Genomic DNA, 17,032 nt, shown 5'->3' on the forward strand with positions numbered 1-17,032 from the left:
GTAGTCTCTGTATTGGGCTATAATCAGTGTCATTGGTATCTATGAGTTCCTCAGTGACTTAGGCTGTGATTGTTAGAGGAGGCTTTGGTGATGCTTTGCTGGGAATGGGAATTTTAGGTGGGCTGGTCCCTGGGCACCAATGGTGGCATTGGTGGGCTGGGTGTGGCTAGTTGTTGGGCCCTTAGTTGCATACAGGGGCACCACCAGTTACAGATATGGGTGGGTCTGTTCTTAAGCCTCTGGGCAGTGTGCTCAGGTCCTGGTAGTAACAGTGGTGGGCCAACTGAGTGAGCTCTTGATCACTCGGGCAGCATTTTTGACACTGATGGTGGCACTAGTGGCAGTTTCTAACCCTCAGGTCTCTGAACCATATGCCCAAGCATTAGTGTTGGTGGCAATGGGATGGGCATGCTGGTTTCTGGGTTTCCCAAGAGGTACATGTGACTACTGATGGCAGGTGGGGCAGGCCTGTCCTTAATACCCTGGCTAGTGCATATTTATACAGTCACAGCAGGCAGGCCAGGCCTATTCCCCAGGCTCCTGGCCAGCACAAATGGGCATTGTGGGATGATCTCCAGATTTGTGTAGTGAGCATGGGCACCAGCAGTGGTTGCAGCAGATGAGACAGGTCTCTCAAGCACCATAATGGTGCATCTGGGCCCTGGCTATGGTGGGTAGGATAGGTCAATCATCAGGTCCTTGGAGAGCACATTTGCGTGCTGGTGGCAGGGGCGGTGGGTGGGGAAAGCCTGTTCTCAGACCCCAGGAGGGCACATGGCCAGTCCCAAGGTCTCCTGAAGGCATGTACAGATACAGAGTAGCCCTTCTGCTAGAGAGGGCAGGATTGTTGTCATTGGCAGTGACCCTGGGCAGTCAGCTCTCCTTTTCTAGGGAGGGTATGCTTTGGCTATCTTTGCCCTGGGGCAGCTTCCTCAGTGTGCTGTACCATCCATTCCCCAGTGTGTAGGACATTGTATGGACTAGAGTGCTTGGGACCTGGTTGCACTGCTGGGTCCAGCTGGTATTATGGCACCATAGCCCTCTGGATGGACATGAAGGGATGGCAATGGTGCTCCAGATATGTAGAAAAGCAGGGCCTTTTGGGCCCCAGAACAGGATATCATCTTTTGTGGGGTGGACTCTCAAAATGGCACCATGCTATAGTTGCTTTGGCCTCAGAGAGTTTTGCAGGACCCTCTGTGAACTCCCTCTCTGGAACAATGCCATCCTGTGGATTCTAAGCACCTTTCTGTACTAGGCTCAGGTCTCACTTGTGGCTAGGGTTATATGAGTCTGTGGTGGGAATGTGGACCTCTGTGAATCTTTCACCTACCTTTTCCCCACAATAGATAGTTCCTCCTGGCTTTTGTGGGTAACCCCCCATATAGGTACCGAGGAAGGAAAGCAAAGCAGAATCCTGGCACAATTAAGGCCCGAGGAATATCTCAGCTTACAGTGTTACTACTCAGTTATTTCCTTTTATATAATCATATATTAGTTTATAGAATTAGGGCTTGGAGAATATCTCAGTTTATAGTGTTACTACTTAGTTACTTAGTTATTTCCCTTTATATAATCCTCTCTATATAATCATATATTAGTTCTTAGAATGAGTGCCTAAAGAATATTTTACCACTCAGTTATTTCCATATATATCTTAGTTCATAATTGGAGGAATGCCTAAAGTAGACACAGTACAGATCATGAATTAAGGGATAAGCAGCTTATAGTCAGAGGAATGTCTGGACAGACACAGTGCAGAGCATGATTTAAGGGAAAACAGTTATACCTGGACAAGAACCCATGGCCCAGGCGGCAGCATTCAGTATCGTAAAGATACTCGCTTTATGTCAGGCTTGGGGCAAGAGCCATTCCTCCTGATAAAGGAGTTGTAGGACCTTGCTCCAGTTCTTGTGGAGGGCTGCCCTCAGACTGGCAATCCCTCAAGCCTCCGAGGGCTCAAAACCCCTCCAGATAATCACACGTTGGTGATTGTGAACTTTATCAGCTCTTGTTACTGTGCTGCTTGAAAAGCATTTCCCTATAGAACTCACTGGAATCTGCCAGCAGGTGGCGGTAACCCTGACAGTTCTATCATTGCTGTGTGACTCAAAGCATTCTCCTATAAATCTTAGAAGTAGCTTGCCCATAGATAAAGGTATTGCACACTGCACCATCTTCACTGCACACAGCCCACCTCCATACCTCAGTGACCTAATGGGGGTGGACCACTTACTGCACATCGAGGCCTTTGCCTCGATGACTTAATGGGAATGGACCCCTTGCTGTGCACTGTCCACCTCCTAGCCTAGGTGACATAATGAGGGTGGACCCCTTGTTTTATTGCTCACAACCCTATCACTATCCTTAAAGATGATTTCATCCACTGCCCTGCACCCTAACCTATATGCAATAAATACACACGCTTCTGGACATTCGAGGCCTTGCCTGACTCCGCTCATAGGTGGCGTGGCCCCTCGAGCCCAGCTGCGTTTTCCTTGTACTTCTGTGTCCTGTCTCTTTATTCCTCGGATCCTGCTCCTCAGCATAGCCTACAGGATACCCCACAACCCTGTGGGGCCCTTAGCCCTACAGCTTTGAGCTGATATCACCTGGGCCAGCTGCTTCACTTCTCTCTCCCATGCATCAAAGTTTCTCTGACACTTTCCTGCTGAATTTCAGAGTTCTCTGATAGAAACTCAGATATGTGTTAGACACCACAGCTGGACATGTGGTTATCTACTCGCTGTTATGATCTAACAAATCCCCACCCCACTCAGTGGTGACTGTTAACCTTGGTTATGCATTAGGTCCAGAGTCCTCAAATTACGACCTGTGAGCTAAATCTGTCTCACCATCCATTTTTGTAAGTGAAATTTTACTCAAACACTGCCAAATTATTCAAACACTAGACATCCAAAGCCTAAAAAATTTATGATCTGTCTCTTTACGGAAGTTTTTTGTTGACTCCTGTATTACATTCATTATGGATAAGACTTTTTTAAAAAAAAAATCATTGCCTATGTTCCACCACAAACAATTAAATTAGAATTTGGAGTGGGGTTTTCGGAGTTGGCCCAAGAACTATTTTGTTTGTTTGTTTGTTTTAAAAAGCATCCCAGATGAATATGATGGCCAGACAAAGTTAAGAAACACTAATAGATAATTTATACTCTTGAGGAATATGTGGTTTTTTTGGGAGAAGTAAGTTTATAAAAGCTAGTAAAAATACAATTGATACATTTATAATAGAGACATTTACAAAGTCTAGAGGGAGCACTGCATTGGGAGTATTTTAGTTCATTAGGGAAGTTTTTGTAGGAGGGACATTTAAAGATTCTTGAAGGATGAATCTACTGGTAAACAAGATCCACTGGAATCATATCAGGGAGAGAAGGAGTAGCAGTTATAAATAGAGAGAACAGCATATATAAAGGATGATAGGTGAAAGAGCAGGTAGGTTAGAAACTGTGTGGCCAGAACATTGAGAGAGGAGAAGAAAGTGAAGTCATCGGATGTGAAATTGGAAAAGTAGGGACCAAACCAGGGAAATTTTTGTAGGTTCAGATAAAAGGTTTAGAATATTATGTTGTCCATGGAATTGAATAGAAAATTGAGTTTTTCTAGGACTCAGTTTTTCCCTCTGTAAAATAGATACCTCAGATAAATAAGAACCCTACAGTTCTAAAATATAGATTCCTGAGATTATGTCAATTATTTCTTTTGAAATTCTCAGTACTGGGAACATAGTTTGGCTTACACAAATGACATGGCCCCTGTAGTTGTGTGTCATCTAGCCATCTCTTTATAGTTGATTCATTTCTGTTAATAGCATAAGTGAATTCAATGCTACCTTGTGGAATCATCACAAGGATTTGAGAAAGCAGATTTCCAGATGGGAAATTCATTGTCTGGAAAATGGATTAAGGCCTTTAATAAAGACTATTACATAATGATAAAATACCTTTAAAATACTTTATGTTCTATGCAGAGATGCTATTAAATGAGGACAGTTTCACTGTGAAAATTCAGATTCTTCACAATTAGTAGCAGTGATTTTTATGAGTTAGCATCTAGAAGTCATTATACATACTCAAAACTTGGTGTGTGACTTACCATGTAAGATCTTCAATATATTATCTTATTTTACCATTTTGTAACTTTCATCTATATCAGGTCTCTGTTGTAATATTATCTGTGTTTAGACACTTATTGGAATAGCTATATGCCTACTTTTATCTCTAATAGGCTCATGCAGTTGGCTTCATATCTTTAAGTAAGGTTATTACAATTCTGGTTAATACCAAACACTTTATTTACCTCTTTCAGGGTCCCCTCAAGTGTACAGAATAGCTGGTGAATCAAACAATGATATGTGGCAGGCTCAGTGATTGAAGATTATAGGATACTAAGGCAGCCCCATCTTTGCATTCTGATTTATTTTATCAAGCACAGGCAGTTGAATGCACTGAAAATTTCAAAAGATATTTAGATGATGCAAGTTTAAATAGACAGACTTCTTCAAAACTCCAAGAAGAGTTGTTGGAAAAAACTCATGATTTTTGTCATTTGAACATTAAACACTCCTAGCAAAGGAGATATCGTGCATACTTTTTTGAAATGCTATTCAAAGTAAATATTTTCCTCTTCCTACCAAAGAAAATTATAGAGGAGCTTCAGAATATTGCTACTGTTGACCTCTTTGTCCTGTTTTTCTTCACAGACATTGATGAGTGTGCTGAAGGGCGCCATTACTGTCGTGAAAATACAATGTGTGTCAACACTCCAGGTTCTTTTATGTGCATCTGCAAAACTGGATACATCAGAATTGATGATTATTCATGTACAGGTAAATGGTGGTTATTTATGAAATAAAATCTTTTTATATCTTGTTCACTTTTAAAAATTTCCTTGACTCTCATTTTTTGATAAGTATACCATAAAGACAACAAAACATAAGCAAAATCATATGTTCTTGATTTGGTAGTTATGTCTTAATCTGTTTTAAAGAAAAAAATGCCTGATTGCTCTGTATAAATATATACTCTGATTTTGAAAGATAAAAGCCCTAAAAATTCAGTATTATACTACATTTATACTTAGTATTTATGCTCAAAACTTGTGTGAAATACTATGGTCAATCTGAGAAACAACCCCTAAATGATATGTGATACTAGATTTTTTAATAGAGGAATAATAACATAAGTAATGGGATTTTTTTTTTTGCAGAAATAGATTTTTAGAGTCCTCAAGATAATTGAGCTTCTTCACACATCTGAGAAGTACAATTAAGGACTACATAAAGGAATGTTCCATATTTTTGTTGTATTAAATGCCACTCTTTCAGTCTCATCCAGAGACTTTTTAAGGATATTGTATTAGTAATATGTGAAATTAATTGGTCCTGGCTTGGGGTAATGTAGCGTATTTCCTTTATTCTATAGCTTTCTACCTGTAGAACATGAGAAAACAAAGCAAAACATGGTGCTGGAAGAGTAGCTTGAATACTATAGGATTTGAGGAAATGTGGGTGTGAACAGAACATTTCTTTCCATCTGTATATTTTAAAATAGAAAAAACAAAAATAACATATTTTAGAGAAACAGAATCATAAAACTGGAGAGCACCCAAAAATGTTTTTCTTGTCAACTATTTCTATACCTCCAACTTTATGATCTTAATCAGATGCATGTGTAAACAAAATCTAGATGTTTCCAGGGAAAGAGACTCCATAATCCTCCCTAGTAAAAATATGAATCTATAAAGAAGTATCACTTTGTCTTTGTTTTAGTTGTCCATTTCTAAGTCTTTCATTATAGTGTCCATACTGTGTGCTAATTGATAGCCTATTTATCAGAGCATAGGAAGGAATCTTCCTCTAAATTCAAATATAGTATTTATAAAAACATAATGATGATATTCAAAAATAATGAGAAGTGACTTCCCAATTTATGGAAAATAACTGAAGATATCCTGAAGGTAGAAGATATTTAATATAAAAATGCTGATGGATTATGAATTCCTATCTTTTTTGTCAGTTCATCCTAAACATTTACAAATTATGGAAGTAATTCTTCATTTTTTAGACAAAATTTAGATATCTTGAAGTGGAAGAGTATCTTGAAGGAGGACTACAGAGATGCTTTTCAGCATAAAAAGAATATAAAAGAACAAATTATAATAAATGGCAAATGGAATATATCATTTACTATTGTAATAATATCAATAAATCTGAATTTCCATTTAGTCTTTAAGAAGAAAGCTAAGATAAAACTGCTGCATCTTAGAATGCACATATTTCAAGGTGTGCTTATTAAAAATGAGTGCTAGCAATTTCAGGGGAGTCCACTGATTCTTTGGTATTATAGACTTCAAAAGCTTTGTGCATTTTTGTATTTCCTAATGATTCTCTTTGTTTTTCTTATATTCTTAAAGTAATATCAGAAATTTTAAGTAAAAGGACTCGGCACATAATTTGGCCTACTGATGAGTAAGGAGTGTTTCTGCAGGGCAGGATATTTTTAAGAGATTCATTTCCGTTCTGAGTCTATTGGATATAAATCCAAGGAATAGTTTAGCTTTTATACATTTACAGAGAACCTTCTGCTTTGGCTTCACCTCTTCTAGTACACTTTCCTTCCACATAAAATCCTACAAATTAATGTTTGTTTTTGACTACTTGGGAGGAATTTTCCCTTACCATTTCAAAGTATCTAATGATATAAATGAACTGTGTCTTTGTAGAAATGGGGAGGGAGTAGAAAATCATTTTAAGAAAAACTGTTCAGTCCATCATTTTTGTGCCTAAGGAACTAGAGCCAAGAATCTCAGGATCTGGCAGATGATGAAATATATTTCTTTAATGAGTCACTAGCATTTTCAACTAACACCACTATTTCTATGCTACCACTTAAAGAGGAGAAACTTTCTTGCCCATAAATTTCCTCTCTATTATGACTAGGTCTATGAATACAAAAGTCACATTTTTTTTTAGAGAATATAAATCGATTTTATTTTTAGTCCAGAGTCAGGTGAATATTGCCAAAACTTCTTTTGTTTTTAATGTTAGGCCATAGGGGGTCAACACATATTCCAGGTTTCTGTAAAGAAAATACATGTTTACATTTTACGTCCTTGGACTGGTTCCCCCGCACTTTGATATTAGGGTCTGTACAAAAGACTTAAAGAAATTACTCCACTGATGGGACTTTGCCTTGTGGCCAAAGGCTTCTAAGCTCTTCCTTTTTGAGAGCTCCCTTAAGACCAGAGTAGGACTTTATTTATCTTATAAAAGATTGAGATTTAGTTTTTCTAAATTTTAGTAACAGACACCCATATCCTTGCAGTAGAAGACGTTGCAGAATGAATGTCAAGCCCTCACTGCAGAGCCAGTCCCTGATGTTTGTGACTGAGCTCTTGGAATTTCATCTTTGTTTTGCTTCTGTATCCCTGTCTCTCATTCCTGTTAAAGAACCTCCACTAACAGAACAACAGATACTCCCAGCAGACTCTCAAAGTAGCTTATCCCAAGTGGAAATTAATCATAGACATTCTGATTTAAAGAAGATTCCAAGAGCAATACACATTACTTAATAATCAAGAGCTTTGATCAATGAAGAAGTTTTTTTTTTTTTGCTTTCTTTTTTTTAACCTAGTAATTCTGGCATATGAATTACATCTGCGAGTTGATCAAATTGCATGGTTTTTTTTTTTCAGTTTCAGATGATTTGAGTTAGATTTTCCTCATGATCATAAAATTTTGGAGATGGAAGAATTATTAAAGATAATCTGGTTCAGTCCCTTAAATTTCACAAATGAAGAAACTGAGACTTAGATTAATTCCTTTATCCATAGTTAAACATCTAGTGAGAGGCAAAAGGGGCTGGTATATGATCCTCTTTATTACAACTCTTATACTATTCATCATTTGTCTAATTTGCAGCCATACAAAAATAAAGGGAAATGACTTATATTTTATGTAGAAATATACTATTCAATATGTAATGTTCAGTATTTAAACTGCTGTCTTTATAGGTTATTTAGTTAATTAGCTTCAACTCCAAGAGAAATTTTACCCTACAGATCTTACAATAATGATCTTAAATCAGAAGTTAGTGTAATAAATCTGAATCACCATTTTGTGGGCCTCTGACTGTATTCCTAACTTGTAAAAATGACTCAGTTGCACCATTTGCACAAATGATGCTTTGTGTTTGCTCTTCTAAACCCATTAATATAATTTTCTTTCTAGTGAAGGTGTTATTATTTTTCCTAATTAATGCTTCATGATTTCTCTATATATATCCTTTCCCGTTGCTATAGAATAAATACTGGATATCATAAGGGAAGAAGGAGAGAGAGAGAGAGAGAGAGAGAGAGAGAGAGAGAGAGAGAGAGAGAGAGAGAGAGAGAGAGGAGCAGCGGGGAGGGAGAAATGGTAAAGGAAAGGAAGGGGAAAGGAAAAAGGGAAGGAAGGGAGTACAGAGAGGGAAGTAGAGAAGAGAAAAAGGAGAAGGGAAGAGAAGGAAACGGATGGAAAAGGGAAGGGAATGGAAGGGTAAACATGAGTCAAGATACTTGAAGCTCATTCTTCAGGTTCTCTGCAAAAATGACCTATTTAGTTTATGCATAACAAAGTTTCTTGATTATTCATATGGACTAATGGCTTTTTTGGTTCACTCACATAAGCATTAATTAAATTGGGTAGATCTTCTTGAGTCTTACTGAAAGTCTCTTCTTGGAACTGGCCTTGTGTAGTGGAAAAAGCATGAAACATCTCTAGAAACAAAGACAAAATTGTTACTGGTAGCAAATATCTGAGTCACATGTCACTATGTTACTGGTGGAAGATATTCAAGTTAGCAATGGTGATCTGTACAGGTCTGCAACAGCCTCACTGCTTGCCTCCTCAGAAGAAACAATTCAACTGAGAACTGAGGGGCATAAGGCAGAAAAAGGGACCAAGTCAAGTTTCAGAGCAGGAGTGGAAGTTTATTAAAAAGTTTAGTGCAAGAAAGAAAATACACTTGCGAGAAGGGAAGTGCAGTTGGAAGAGTCCCAGATGGGTGACCCAAAGGAAAAGTGCTGTGTTTAACCTTGATCCCAGGACTTTATAGGCCCACCCACCTCCTGCATCTTGCACTCCTTTCTCATGATTCTTCCCTTAGAATGGGCTGCCCACATGTGCAGTGCCCTCCTTATGCTTGGGAAGTGAGCATGCCCAGTATGTTTAGGAAGTTGTATGCATGCTCATCTGATTTCTTCCTTTTTTCGTGGAATGCCCCCAGAAAGTCATACTCTGTCATTTTGTCTCTTAACATACATGCCAGGGAAGTTGCTTCTCCCTGGTATCTGCATTAAGTTAACACTTTATTGAGACACATATAGACCCTCAGGAAATGGCCTTTCCCTGGTGCCAGCTGCCAGTTTATCACTTTTAGAGAGGCAATGTGATGATTGCCAAAGCATCACTTGACATTCCTGGGGAGTAGAGGAGAACCCTCTCCTGCCCCACTTAGGCCTGTTTAACTACCTGTAACAGAATCAAAATTTGAGTGAAGAGGCATTTATTTTAGATCTTCCTCACTTTTATCTGCTCTCTAGTGCAATAAAAAAGGAATTCTGATTCTTCTTTTGTGTTGATGAGCTCTATGTCATACAGTTCTTTAGAGTGGAAATAGGAGAATGGGAAGGACAGATGGGTAGAAGGGATGGAAAATGCTCTTGCCCCAGCCTAGGGATTAAATTGATTCTTTGCAGCAGTGGTTGTCAATTGTGCCTTCCCACCTGACAAAGGATACTTGAAAATGTTTGGAGATACTTTTGGTTATCACAGCTATGTGAGAAGGAGTTGCTACCAGCCTCTGGAAGGTAGAAGACAGAGATGCAACTAAATACCCTATAATATTTTAGGCTATCTATCTGCTTGAGGAAATGTTATATTTCCTTGGGATCCCTTCAGTGGAAATTTTTCTCTGGTTACCTCTCAGATAAGTGATTAATTGTCATCCTTTACAACATATCTGGCACAGGACAGCTAGGTCCCCACCCCCAAAACAATATACATTGCCCAAATGTCAATAGTGACAAGGTTGGGAAATACTGCTTTAGAGTCACCCAATTAAAATAGTAAGATACATACTTTTTTTTTTTTAACTTTCCCTGTTCCTGTTTGAATTTCCTTTATGCCCTATATCTTCTCTCACTTCTTGTGATCCCCAGTGTCCTCTAATTGTACTTTGACCACAAAAAGGACCGCTTTTTAAGTCCCACTCACCACTAAGTTTTTCTGTCTCCTTTTTTCTATAAAAATCCTGATTTTAGCTTACCCTAGGTGAATGATTCTCCAATGATAAAATTACAGAGGCAGCAGAGAGAAGTTCTTAGGGCCCCTCACATTACAATGTCCTGATGCACGCTTCATATACTTTCTACTGATTCTTACTGCTTCTCTTATCTCAGGGTCTTATGGTGCTGGCTTTGGTCCATGTCACATGTCACTGGAGAGTTATAAAGTGTCTAAGCACAAGGAGTTCTATTAGATACTTGAGTTTTTGTTATTAAAAAGAGACTCCTCTGGTGTTCCTCAAGGAGTTTCACTTCTGAAAGTACTTAAATTTTTATAACATTGAATATGACTAGTGCTTACATTTTATGATCTTTTTATGGTCACTTCTTTTTCTCTAACATGGTTGATATTGATTTTTTTTAAAAAGTTATCACTAATGAGCAGTGATGATGAGCTTTTTTTCATGTATTTGTTGGCCACTTAAATGTCTTCTTTTGAGAAGTGTCTGTTCAGATCCTTCACCCACTTATTGATGGGGTTGTTGTTTTTTTCTTGTAAATTTGTTTAAGTTCCTGGTAGATTCTGGATACTAGCCCTTTGTCAGATGTATAGCTTGCAAAGATTTTCTCCTATTCTATAGGTTGCCTGTTTACTCTGATGATATTTTCTTTTGCTGTGCAGAAGCTCTTTAGTTTAATTAGATCCCATTTGTCAATTTTGGCTTTTGTTGTGATTGCTTTTGGTGTTTTAGTCATGAAGTCTTTGCCCATGCCTATGTTTTGAATGGTATTTTGTAGGGTTTCTTCTAGGGTTTTTATGGTTTTAGGTCTTACATTTAAGTCTTTATTTCATCTTGAGTTAATTTTTTATAGGATGTAAGGAAGGGGTCCTGTTTCAGTTTTCTGCGTATAGCTAGCCAATTTTCTGAACACCATTTATTAAGTAGAGGATTCTTTCTTGTTTGTGTCAGGTTTGTCAAAAATCAGATGGTCGTAGATGTGTGGCATGATTTCTGAGGACCCTGTTCTGTTCCACTGGTCTGTAGATCTGTTTTGGTACCAGTACCATGCTGTATTTATTACTGTAGCTTTGTAGTATACTTTGAAGTCAGGTAGTGCAATGTCTCCAGCTTTGTTCTTTTTGCTTAGGATTGCCTTGGCTATGTGGGCTTTTTTTTGGTTCCATGTGAAATTTAAAGTAGTTTTTTTCTAATTCTGTGAAGACAGTCAATGGTAGCTTGATGGGAATAGCTTTCATTCTATAAATTACTTTGGGTAGTATGGCCATTTTTATGATATTGATTATTCTTATTCATAAGCATGGAATGTCTTTGCATTTTTGTGTGCCCTCTCTTATTTCCTTGAGCAGTGGTTTGTAGTTCTCCTTAAAGAGGTCCTTGACATCTCTTGTAAGTTGTATTTGTAGGTATGTTATTCTCTTTGTAGCAATTGTGAATGGAAGTTCACTCATGATTTGACTGTCTGTTACTGGTATATAGGAATGCTTGTGATTTTTGCACATTGAATTTTGTATCCTGAGACTTTGCTGAAGTTGCTTATCAGCTTAAGGAGATTTTGAGCTGAGACAATGATGAGATACCATCTCATGCCAGTTAGAAAGGTGATCATTAAAAAGTCAGGAAACAACAGATGCTGGAGAGGATGTGGAGAAATAGAAACGCTTTTACACTGTTTGTAGAAGTGTAAATTAGTTCAACCTCTGTGGAAGATAGTGTGGTGATTCTTCAAGGATCTAGAACCAGAAATATCATTTGACCCAGTAATCCCATTCCTGGGTATATACCCAAAGGATTATAAATCATTCTATTATAAAGACACATGTACATATATGTTTATTGCAGGACTGTTTCACAACAGTTAAGACTTGGAGCCAACCCAAATGTTCATCAGTGATAGACTGGATAAAGAAAATGTGGTACATATACACCATTGAACACTATGCAGCCATGAAAAAGGATGAGTTTATGTCCTTTGCAGGGACATGGATGAAGTTGGAAAGGATCATTCTCAGCAAACTAACACAGGAACAGAAAATCAAACACTGTATGTTCTCACTCATAAGTGGCAGTTGAACAGTGAGAACACATGGACACAGGGAGGGGAACATCACACACCAGGGCCTGTCGGGGGTTGGGGGGCTAGGGGAAGGATAGCATCAGGAGAAATACCTAATATGGTTGACCGGTTGATGGATGCAGCTAACCACCATGGCATGTGTATACCTATGTAACAAACCTTCACATTCTGCACATGTATCTTAGAACTTAAAGTATAATGAAAAATAAAAAGAATTTTCAATACATCTTTTATCATAAGACAATGTGAAAAGAATTTTCAATTAATGGTAGTAAAACTTCAGTTTTGACTCGTACCTCACATACCACACAGATGCACGTACACACACACACACACACACACACACACACACAGAGACGCACCTCTCTCTCTCTCTCTCTCCCTCTTTTCTCTCCAGCGAAATATTAAAAGAGGCAAATATTTTTATTTAAAAAATGTTATCACTAGTGTCCTGTTTATATTATTTAATTTGCTAATTATGGAGAAAGAGTGGTGATATTTTCATCACTTTTCCTTATTGCTGTTGATTTTCTTTTTTCTTTACTTTAATGATTTTATTCTAATTCTTTTACTTTCTTTGCTTTTGTTTTACAGAAAATTGTCAATGATTATCTCTCATTCAGAAATGAGCTTAAAAATTTAATAAAGAATTGAAAAGAAAATTATAACTAAAAATGAGGAAACTGATAATGCCTTTATACAGGGATATTACTAATGGGCTCATAAACTGTACTTAGTTTTTTCTTTCTTTTATTGACATATAGTTTATATACCAGTATTCTTATGGTTGAATAATATGCAATTGTATGTATACAACATTTGTTTGTTGTTCATTCATCAGCTGATGGACATCAGTATCATTGCCACTTTTTGGCTATCACAAATTATACTGCTATAAATACTCATGTTCGAACTGTTTTGTGGAACCTTTAATTGTCTTGGATATATACATGGAAGTGAAACTGCTGGGTCCAATAGTAAATTTATGTTTAACCTTTTGTGGATCCTCAAAATGGCTGTACCATTTTATATTCCCACCAGCCACCTATGGAGTTTCCATTTCCTTGCCAACGCTTGTTATTTTTCTTCTTTAAAAAACAAATTTTAGCCATCCTAGTAGGTGTTTAGTGGTACGCCATTGCGGGTTTGATTTATATTTCTCTAATTACTAATGATGCTGAGCATCTTCCCATGTGTGTTTTGATTATTTATCTTCACTGGAGAAATGTCAGTTAAAATACTTTGGCTGTATTGTTGAGTTGTAACAGTTCTTCATGTATTCTGCATAGCAACTCTTTCAGATAAATTATTTACAAATATTTTCTCCCATTCTGTAGATTATCTTTTCATTTTTTGGATGGTATTCTTTGAATCTAAGAAGTTTTAAATGTTTCTTTAGTCCAATTTATCTACTTTTCCCTTTTCTTTTCTTTATGTTTCTTTTCTTTTTTGAGAAGGAGTCTCACTCTATCACCCAGACTGGAGTACACTGGCACAGTCTTGGCTCATTGCAGCCTCCACCTCCTGCATTCAAACAATTCTCCTGCCTCAGCCTCCCAAGCAGCTGAGATCACAGGCATGCACCACCATGCCCAGCTACTTTTTGTATTTTTAGTAGAGATGGGGTTTCACCATGCTGGCCAGGCTGGTCTCTGATCTCAATCCTGATTTCAGGTGATCTGCCTGCCTCGGCCTCCCAAAGTGCTGGGATTACAGGCATGAGCCACTGTGCTTGGCCCAATTTATCTACTTTTTTCTTTTGTGGCTTGTGCTTTGGGTGTCATGTCTGAGATATCATTGCCTAATCTAAGGTTACAAAGATTTATAATCATATTTTCTTCTAAGAATTGTATGATTTTAGCTCTATGTTTAGGTCCTTGATTCATTTTCAGTTAATTTTGTGTTTGGTATACAGTAGGGATCTAACTTAATTCTTTTGCCTGTGTGTATTTAGTAGTCCTGGCATGATTTATTGAAAAGATTATTCTTTCTTCTGTTAAATATACTGTTTTAAAATGCCATTTATATTTGTCTTCATTTGAGAATTCAGTCTCAATTTTTTATGATATCAAAGGTTAAATATCTTTAGATGTGCAGTTACAATATTTGTTGAGCAACTGCTATGTGATGGGCACTGTGTTGGTGATAGTTTTCTTTTTAATTTATCATTCCATAATATTTATTGAGTAAACTATAGGTGCCTTTGTTCTGGACCCTGGTTTTTGCCTACAATACAATAGCAATACAGTGTTTGGTGGTTCTTATATTCCACTAGGGAAGATAAGAAAATAATGTGGGATTTAATCTGAGAAAGTAAAACTTTTTATGAAGAAAAAGAACAAAAAGATGATGTAGATTGACAGGGATGGCAGGTGGACTGTTTGGTTAGAGTAGTCAGAAAAGGCCTATCAGGGAAGGAGAATTTTGAGCAGACACCTGAAAGATTGGAGGAGGCAATGTAGGGGAATGTATTCCAGGCCAAAAAAATATATAAATGTTTGAATTATTAGGGCCAGAATGGTTTTTATGTGTTGAGGGGAGTAACAAAAAGGCCAGCATGACTGGGTAGTGTGAAGAGGGAAATGGAGAAGGTAAACTAGAGGGAGTAACCAAAGATCATGCAGAGGCTCATGAGTGTGAAAATGCTTAGAGTTTATTCTCTTTGTTATGGGAGGCATTGGAAGGTGTCATGTGGGACTTGTGTTCTAAGAAAACACTCTGACTGCTCTATAGAGACCTAGAGTCGAAGAAAGACCAGGAAATAAATTAATATAATAATACAGATAAGAGTTAATGGTGGCTTGGACTAGGTAAGCAGAAGTGGTGGTAATGAGAATTATTCAGATTCAGGTGTGAATCCACCTTTTTGCATGTAGATTCTGCACAAATGACTAATGATTCTAATGTGGAGTGGAGAGAATGAAAGAGAAGCAAGTTCATGTTCTCCCTCTTCACTGGCTTCTTTGCTTCTTATTTATTCATCTAATAGATATTTGCTGAGTCACCTCCATGTGTTAATATCTGTGCTAGATACTGAGATAAAATAGTGAGCAATAACCAGATATAATGGCCACGGGGGTTCTAGAATAATGGGGAAGAGAGATGTTAAATAGGCACAAATATAAAATAAACCATTTCGACTGTATACTATGAGGAGGGGATTCGCAGACCTATTAGAGGCAATAAGAGAGGAATGAGTGTCCTGAAGAGGTGATGCTAATGCTGAAGTGGGACTAAGAGTTGTCTGAGAAAGAGGCAGTAGTGCTCCAGAAACAAGGGGCAGTATGTGGAAAGTCCCAATGGCTTAAAGAGAGAACAAGGCACCAAGAAGACCAAAGTGGATGTGCCGAGGAGACTACATGGTACTTCAGTAAAAGCCATGTGGAAAGTTCTGTCTCCCTTTTATGATAAATAGGAAGTCTTTTATGGAATTTATAGGGGTAAGGGTTGAGGTGTGAGTGGTGATAACAGGGTAAGATTTATGTATTTGGTGGAGAATAGCTTGAAGAATGGTTGAAGGGAATGCAGGTGAGCCTGTTACTATATGTATGCAAGAACAATGTCTTGCATTAGGCTGGGACTACTAGATACCTGATGGTGCCATTCCCAGAGATGAACCACAGGAGGAGAAACACTGTCCTGGTTCATCAACCCATCTGACTTGCTTTTCTCTGTTTTGCTTACAGCTTCTCCTCCCCTTATTTCCTAGTCTTAAAAGAGTCTTGGAAACTGTTGTTGGGTACAAAAGGTTACAGAAAAGAATTTACTGCTGGGAAACTAAAGATTTTAAGTCAGTTGTAACCCATGCATGCCGCTTTCTCGAATACTGCTCTGTGTGTTTAAGTTCTCTCAAATAATGCTAGAAAAGTAATTTGATGGATTTAAAGAAATGACATTTTGAAAAGGCAGCAATATTATGGTTTTTATTCTAATGTCTTCTCAAAAATATGTATATTGAAGCTAAAAATTCATTGTGTGGATGAACAATACTTTCATATCAGCTATTTAAAAGTAGCTTTCAATGGATTTATCCAAATCACAAGTACAGAACAAAACAGATAATTTATTGTGTGCGCATGCACCATAAAAATTGCAGGTATATAAATGGTAAAGGAAGTAAGAATACTGGGGACAATGACAGAATAGATATGGCCACAAGAAGCATAGATTGGGGAGAAGTATGACAAAGAACTGGAAGTGGAAATATGCATATCAGCTTTCAGAAGAACATTAAACGAAGTTATTTTAGTTGTAAAGTGCTTGTGCATTTTCCCTTTAGTAAAATGCTTACTTCAAAAGAAATGTTTGATGAACACTAGCTGTTATTATTGTTTCTCTTATGGTTAGACAAGCTGTTCTCTTGAGGAAATGTCTTATTTCTCACTGGGACCCTTTCAACTGGGCACTTTCCTCTGGTTAATTTTAAACTGAGTTGTTAATTTATATAAAATAGATAACTTTGTTGGAGCGATGGACTCAATGTGCTATTGTTTATTCAACTATACTTCTTATATACCTGTGAATAGGGGCTTAAAATTCTTGATGTAACTGAAAAACAGTTACTCTGGAAGTTGGAAAATGTCTTCCTTTGGAGGATTTGTTGTACTTCCTAGGAAGAAATTCCAGAATGAGTGTTAGATTGTGATAC

The 17,032-nt window shown here is 37.6% G+C and overlaps 1 protein-coding gene across 1 annotated transcript in view; it reads left to right on the plus strand.

Moving 5' to 3' along the window:
* Positions 1-17,032, plus strand: part of NELL2 (neural EGFL like 2) — a 396,829-nt gene that overhangs the window by 221,092 nt on the left and 158,705 nt on the right. The window contains exon 14 of the mRNA XM_035255757.3: positions 4,724-4,849. Within this exon, the coding sequence (XP_035111648.1) occupies positions 4,724-4,849 (126 nt within the window). The remainder of the gene's footprint in view (positions 1-4,723; positions 4,850-17,032) is intronic.

Source organism: Callithrix jacchus, chromosome 9 (assembly GCF_049354715.1).
Source record: "Callithrix jacchus isolate 240 chromosome 9, calJac240_pri, whole genome shotgun sequence".
Lineage (NCBI taxonomy): Eukaryota > Metazoa > Chordata > Mammalia > Primates > Cebidae > Callithrix > Callithrix jacchus.